At 51.2% G+C, this 7,015-nt stretch overlaps 1 protein-coding gene across 1 annotated transcript in view; it reads left to right on the top strand.

Moving 5' to 3' along the window:
• SEMA4A (semaphorin 4A) overlaps window positions 1-7,015 on the top strand; it is a 52,176-nt gene that overhangs the window by 37,822 nt on the left and 7,339 nt on the right. The window contains exons 6-10 of the mRNA XM_018571553.1: window positions 6-85; window positions 1,010-1,149; window positions 2,118-2,290; window positions 5,607-5,757; window positions 6,041-6,230. Of these exons, the coding sequence (XP_018427055.1) occupies window positions 6-85; window positions 1,010-1,149; window positions 2,118-2,290; window positions 5,607-5,757; window positions 6,041-6,230 (734 nt within the window). The remainder of the gene's footprint in view (window positions 1-5; window positions 86-1,009; window positions 1,150-2,117; window positions 2,291-5,606; window positions 5,758-6,040; window positions 6,231-7,015) is intronic.

Here is a 7,015-nt window from a genome sequence, read left to right as displayed (position 1 = left end):
TTCATAGGGAACGATCCCATCATCTACAGGACGCTCGGCAACCGAACTCCGCTGAAGACGGACGCCTCCCTGGGATGGCTGCACTGTAAGTTTCCTTCCTTCATATCAGCCTTTCTTCACCTATTAAACATGGACGAACCCTTAAATAACTCGGGGCTCAGGTAACTGCCAATAAGCATGATACAGTTCACAGGGACATTAGCGGGGTGGTCAGTGGGAAGAATGCCCCTACATTGGGGGTCAGTGGGAAGTCTGTGGGGCGGTCGGTGGGTGTACCGCTCCTTGCATTGGGGGTCAGTGGGAAGAATGCTCCTTACATTGGGGGTCAGTGGGATGAATGTCCCTTACATTGGTGGTCAGTGGATAAAATGCTCCATACATTGGTGGTCAGAGGGAAGAATGTCCCTTACATTAGTGGTCAGTGGGAAGAATGCCCCTTACATTGGTGGTCAGTGGGAAGAATGTCCCTTACATTGGGGGTCAGAGGGAAGAATGTCCCTTACATTGGGGGTCAGAGGGAAGAATGTCCCTTACATTGGGGGTCAGAGGGAAGAATGTCCCTTACATTGGGGGTCAGAGGGAAGAATGTCCCTTACATTGGGGGTCAGAGGGAAGAATGTCCCTTACATTGGGGGTCAGAGGGAAGAATGTCCCTTACATTGGGGGTCAGAGGGAAGAATGTCCCTTACATTGGGGGTCAGAGGGAAGAATGTCCCTTACATTGGGGGTCAGTGGATAGAATGTCCCTTACATTGGTGGTCAGTGGGAAGAATGTCCCTTACATTGGGGGTCAGAGGGAAGAATGTCCCTTACATTGGGGGTCAGTGGGAAGAATGCCCCTACATTGGGGGTCAGTGGGAAGAATGTCCCTTACATTGGGGGTCAGTGGGAAGAATGTCTCTTACATTGGGGGTCAGTGGGAAGAATGCCCCTACATTGGGGGTCAGTGGGAAGAATGTCCCTTACATGCTCCATACATTGGTTCCTGAACATTTCTCTCTTGTCACAGCTGACACCGCCTTCGCGGGATCTTTTTACATCCCTGCCCCTGACTCTGGCGGGAAGGTCTACTTCTTCTTCGCTGAAACAGGCAAAGAGTTTGACTTCTTTGACAAGCTTATGGTTCCCCGCGTGGCCCGAGTCTGCAAGGTAAGATGCCGCCCCACCGCTATAAGAAAGAAAAAAACATTCCCGGCCGGTCACATCGGAATTTCCCTGCAAACTAGACGGGTTTTATTTCACCATGTGTTTGTTGAAAGGGGAAGATACAGCTGAACAACTTCATAGGTATGGAGACCTAGTGGGAGATCTTTAGACAGCAGGTGGGGCAGGAGGCGGGGCTGTGACACCCTAATAATTTCATAGTCATCCTTACACTTCAGTCCAGTGACTTTGGCTAGGTTAAGATGCCATCAGTCTGCTGCAGGCACTAGGAAGCATGTCCTTGCTCTTCCTGCAATAGACAAATCCTTGCTCTCTGTCCTTGTGCAGGGTGACTGGTCTGGTCTCCGCCCCCTCCTGTAATAAAGACAAGTCACTGCTCTCTCTCCTTGCCCAGGGGGACTGGTCTTGTCTCCGCCCCCCTCCTGTAATAAGGACCGGTCACTGCTGCTCTCTCTCCTGGTGCAGGGTGACTGGTCTTGTGTCCACCTCCTCCTGTAATAAAGACCGGTCACTGCTGCTCTCTCTCTCCTTTTGCAGGGTGGCTGGTCTGGTCTTCGCCCCCTTCTGTTGTGGGTGGGGCCTGCTTGCCGCCTCCCACAGCTCTGCGCAGGCTATGTACAGCACAGTGATGATGTCACTGTTACCTTTACAAGGTAATATCTGCAAAGGCATTTGGTGCACACAGAGTGGATTTTATATCCTTTTGAGGCTGTTGAGGAAAATATTTGAATCAAAGTTTTTTTTGCTCGGAGTTCATTGTTAAGTTGGGGGGTGCTCGTCCTCCAGACAATGTTCTGCGTTACAGAGCTTGCAGCAGACTCTAAAGCAGATATTGCCTGGGCCTCTGCCATGGCATCAGTTCAGCTGGAATCATACATAGCCTCAAGGTCTGGGCAGACTGATGAGGAAGCAGCGAGCCAGATACCGATAACCGATCATTATCTCTCCCGCAGGACGATGTCGGAGGAGATAAAATCTTACAGAAGAAATGGACCACCTTCCTGAAAGCACAGCTCGTCTGTTCCCACGCCAACAACTTTCCCTTCAATGTCCTGCATCACGTAGCGATCCTCAACTCGCAGGACCCCGAGCACAGCGTGTTCTACGGCGTCTTCAGCTCGCAGTGGTGAGTACCAGAGAGCAAAGCTCCACAGACGCTCCTCTCTACAGAGGCTGTGTCCTGTACTGTGCTCCTAAAGACAGATTTCACTGAGAAGTCTAGAATCCCATTTTCTTGATGGTACGGTACAGGGCACAGGCAAATCACAAACAACTGGGATATCCACAAGCAATAGAACAGGGGTGGGAAACGCAGCACCATAAACAGGCCCAAGAAGAGAAACCTGAACTGTAGACAGCAGCCTGAAGCATGTTCCGTGCAAAACTCGCATCAGCAGAGGCCTGAACATCCACCTAATAGAACTTAGAGAACGTATGACTAGAAGACCAGGTGACGGCCTTACAAATCTGTAACGTAGTTGGTGACCCGTCTGTTCCATCCCGAGGTGGTGGAGTAGACATGCACAATGACCCATCTGATCCATCTCGAGGTGGTGGAGTAGACATGCACCATGACCTGTCTGATCCATCTCGAGGTGGTGGAATAGACATGTACTATGACCTGTCTGATCCATCTCGAGGTGGTGGAATAGACATGTACTATGATCCGTCAGAATGAAGCTGTAACTGAGAGATCAACCCACACAGCCTGAACTATATCCGCACAGTGCAGAGAGACTTCCTTAAGATGTTTCAGGGCAGAACAAAAAGGAAGGAAGGATAATGTCTTCATTAAAAGAGAACTATGAGGTAAGTGTTTTTCCCCGTAGTTCTCTTAAGGGTCACGGGAGAACATATACTAGCGTCCTCCCGTGACCCAAAGCTCAGTATATCGCGAGCTACAGCTCACGGTATACTGAGACCGCCGCAGCCGGGACGGATCCCGACATTACTGTCGAGATCCGCCCAGCTGCGTGAGTGACAGCTGGCTCTGCCTATCTAGAGGCAAAGCCAGCTGTACCCGCCCTCTCCCCCATCCGTTCCTCCAGTCAGCTCTGGAGCGGGGGAATCCCTGTGGGTGGCAATGACTGACAGTCTCTGCTCTCTGCAGGGAGATGATCGAGAAGTGAGCGACGGTATGTGTTCACTCACTTCCCGATCTATTGAGCCGACGTGTGACAGTTTAATTGTCACACGTCGGCTTGAACTATGAGGATGAGTGATTTTCTGGAGACATGAAAGTACCAGATTGAGATTCCACTGCATCACTGGAGGGGCTACGTGAAGAACTTTCTGGGCAAAAACCTTAATCAGGGAATGAGAGTCCAAAGGCCATTGAAAAAGAATGACCAGGGGCAATATCTGGCCCATGAGTGTACTCTGGGCCAAATGTTGATTCAGTTGGGGCAAAGACTCCTCCACCAGTAGCATCAGACATTCTAGGGAAGGGTGGAAGGCCCACCCACCCTTGGTTTCACTCACTTCAGAAGAGCATACTACCTAAGGGGTCTTCAGGGATGGGGTCACACCAGTGCGGATACGCCACTGCCTTGGACCTGTAGAGCACCCTGTGACTCACCCAGTTCACCAAGGATGGCACCTAACGCAGGTTTCAGTGCCCGAAGCAACATTACAGGCCAACTCTGTGTCTTTTGTCCATCGGGGTCTGGGGCCAAAAGCTGCTGCCATGGGTCACCTATCCAGAAGCTGTGAGGTTGCCACTATGGCTGGCCACAGCCAGAAGATCTTGATTGAACAAACGCAGAACCCAAGATAACTGAACTACACACCTCTCCCTCAGTAGAGAGGAGACATCCAGCACCTCAGGACAATAGCAAAAAACGAAGGATTACCCGGAGTGGGAGGGGTTATAGGAAGGTCCCCACAGCTCTGGCCATTGCCAAATCACCTGATACCTGGATACTGCCCAGTTGTCTCTGAATCTGCCTGTGTCCTGTCTTTGTTTCCATTCACCATCTATCGTTGAAGAGTAATGATAATCTCTAGTCTGTGTTCCGCTCGCTCTCCATACATTATCAGATCAATGATTACACTTGCTGAACCCCGGGCCCGGCCATATGTTATCAAGCAGTCAATATGCTGTACAGGAATCCATTGGGAACAAGCAAATGATATATAAGGAGCTGATGAAAGGACCAGCTCGCCGTTATACTGATCAATAATGATTTGTAAGGTCCAATAACAGGGGGTATCAGCCAATGTGTTCTCCCCGCATTTGCCTTTATATTACTGTGCACCAGTTGAAAGCAGAAATTCGGCAGTGTCTGCTCTGTAAATGGATGGACTGGCCAGGAAAGGGGCTTGGGTGGGATTACAGAAAGGAGAAAGCTCAGGGTGAGAGGTAGACTGGAATACAAACAAGGTGGCACACCAGTGGCCAAGAACAAGCTGGAGGGAGGGTGGAGAAAAGGCCAAGAACAAGCAGGAGGATGAGGATGGGTGGAGCAGGGGCCAAGAACAAGCAGGAGGATGAGGATGGGTGGAGCAGGGGCCAAGAACAAGCAGGAGGATGACAGGTGGGGCAGGGGCCAAGAACAAGGAGGATGATGGGTGGGGCACAGGCCAAGAACAAGGAGGATGATGGGTGGGGCAGGGGCCAAAAACAAGCAGGAGGATGACAGGTGGAGCAGGGGCCAAGAACAAGCAGGAGGATGTTGGGTAGAACAGGGGCCAAGAACAAGCAAGAGGATGATGGGAGGAGTAGTGACCAAGAAAAAGCAAGAGGATGGCAGGTGGGGCAGGGGCCAAGAACAAGCAGGAGGATGATGGGTGGAGCAGTGACCAAGAACAAGCAGGAGGATGACAGGTGGAGCAGGGGCCAAGAACAAGGAGGATGATGGGTGGGGCAGGGGCCAAAAACAAGCAGGAGGATGACAGGTGGAGCAGGGGCTAAGAACAAGGAGGATGATGGGTGGGGCAGGGGCCAAAAACAAGCAGGAGGATGACAGGTGGAGCAGGGGCCAAGAAAAAGCAGGCGGATGATGGGTGGGGCAGGGGCCAAGAACATGCAGGAGGATGACAGGTGGAGCAGGGGCCTAGATCAAGCAGAGAGGGCAGAAAAGTAGACAAAACCAAGTGGGGGCCGGGGGTGGGGTTGTTACAGTGGCCAAGAGCAGGTGGGGGGAAGAAGAGCAAGCCAAGAACAATTTGAAGGGGTGGGAGGGAGATGGTGGAGCAGTGGTCAAGAACAGTCAGGGGGCAGTGACCATGGAGTATGTAAGGCTTGAGAAGTGTTGTCACCCAGGTTATGCGGGTCATGGGAAGGTGTGTTTAGTGATGCACATGGTTCGGTAGACATAACCGTTCTTATGGTATACATGTGATCCTCCTGTGTATTTAGCTGTTCGGCCAGCATTGTTGTTTCATCACCCCAGCCCTGTGTGACGTTTTTGTCACGTAACCCTCTTATCCGTTCCCCACAGGCAGTCAAGCGGCTCCAGCAGTTCCGCCATTTGCTCCTTCAAGCTCGCGGACATCGAGGCGGCTTTCAATGGCAACTACAAGGAGCAAAACAAAGAGAGCTCAAAGTGGACCAGATACAATGGACACGTGTCCAATCCGCGGCCGGGCAGTGTAAGTACATAGGGCCCATACCACCTTATCTATCAGCTGCATTAGTGTTTGTGGACTCTAGTACCCCGGGCAGCCACAAGGTGGCAGCGCACAGACTCTTCTTACACTATTGTTGGCCAATTGGATTATTTGTATTGCCCCAGTAGGACGTTGCCACACCCAGAATTCTGAATTCAAGTCTCTGTGCCCGTTCCAGACGGTTGGTGGCATGAGGAATTCATGTCAATAAAAATGGCGCACGGCTTTGAAATATTAATGTAAACTTTCTCTAACCCCTTCTTAGTGCTCATCGGGGAAGTTCTCAGACACAGTGCTCAATTTCATGAAAGACCACTACCTGATGGACGACAAGGTTTACCCAGTCGGCAAAAATCCACTCCTGATCCAACGGAGCGCCAACTACACCCACATCGCCATAGATTCTGTGCCAGCACTATCGGGAGGCAATTACACCGTGATGTACCTGGGCACAGGTAAGTCAGATCTTTTTCATGTGTTATGCTGCCCCCTAATGCCGACATGTGGTGTTATGCTGCCCTCTGCTGGTCACGTGTGGTATTGCGGTGATCCCTATTACAATGCACTGGATCATTGTGATGCTGCACTCTCCTGGTCCTCCTTTTGGTAATACAGGGACCGGTCCATGTCTGCCCAAACAACCTAACTTGCACTATATTACCAAAAGTATTGGGACGCCCCTCCAAATCATTGGATTCAGGTGTTCCGTGACATTTCCTTGCTACTAAATATTCCGTGGTCACCTGTTACTGGTATTATAACAAAGTGGAAGCAACTGGGAACAACAGCAACTCAGACAGGAAGTGGTAGGCCACGTAAAATGACAGAGCGGGGTCAGCGCATGCTGAAGCGCACAGTGCACAGAAGTCGCCAACTGTCTGCAGAGCCAATAGCTACAGACCTCCAAACTTCATGTGGCCTTCAGATTGGCACAACAACATTGCGTAGAGAGCTTCATGGAATGGGTTTCCATGGCCGAGCAGCTGCATCCAAGCCTTACATCACCAAGTGCAATGCAAAGCGTGGGATGCCGCGGTGTAAAGCACGCCGCCACTGGACTCTAGAGAAGTGGAGACGTGTTCTCTGGAGTGACCAATCACGCTTCTCTGTCTGGTGATGGACGTGTCTGGGTTTGCCGGTTGCCCCAGGAGAACGGTACTTGCCAGACTGCATTGTGCCAAGTGTAAAGTTTGGTGGAGGGGGGATTATGGTGTGGGGTTGTTTTTCAGGGGTTGGGCTT

Source organism: Nanorana parkeri, unplaced genomic scaffold (assembly GCF_000935625.1).
Source record: "Nanorana parkeri isolate BGI_ZX_2015 unplaced genomic scaffold, ASM93562v1 scaffold1780, whole genome shotgun sequence".
NCBI lineage: Eukaryota > Metazoa > Chordata > Amphibia > Anura > Dicroglossidae > Nanorana > Nanorana parkeri.
The sequence above is the reverse complement of the archived record's forward strand: the minus strand, read 5'-3'. Positions and strand labels throughout refer to the sequence as shown.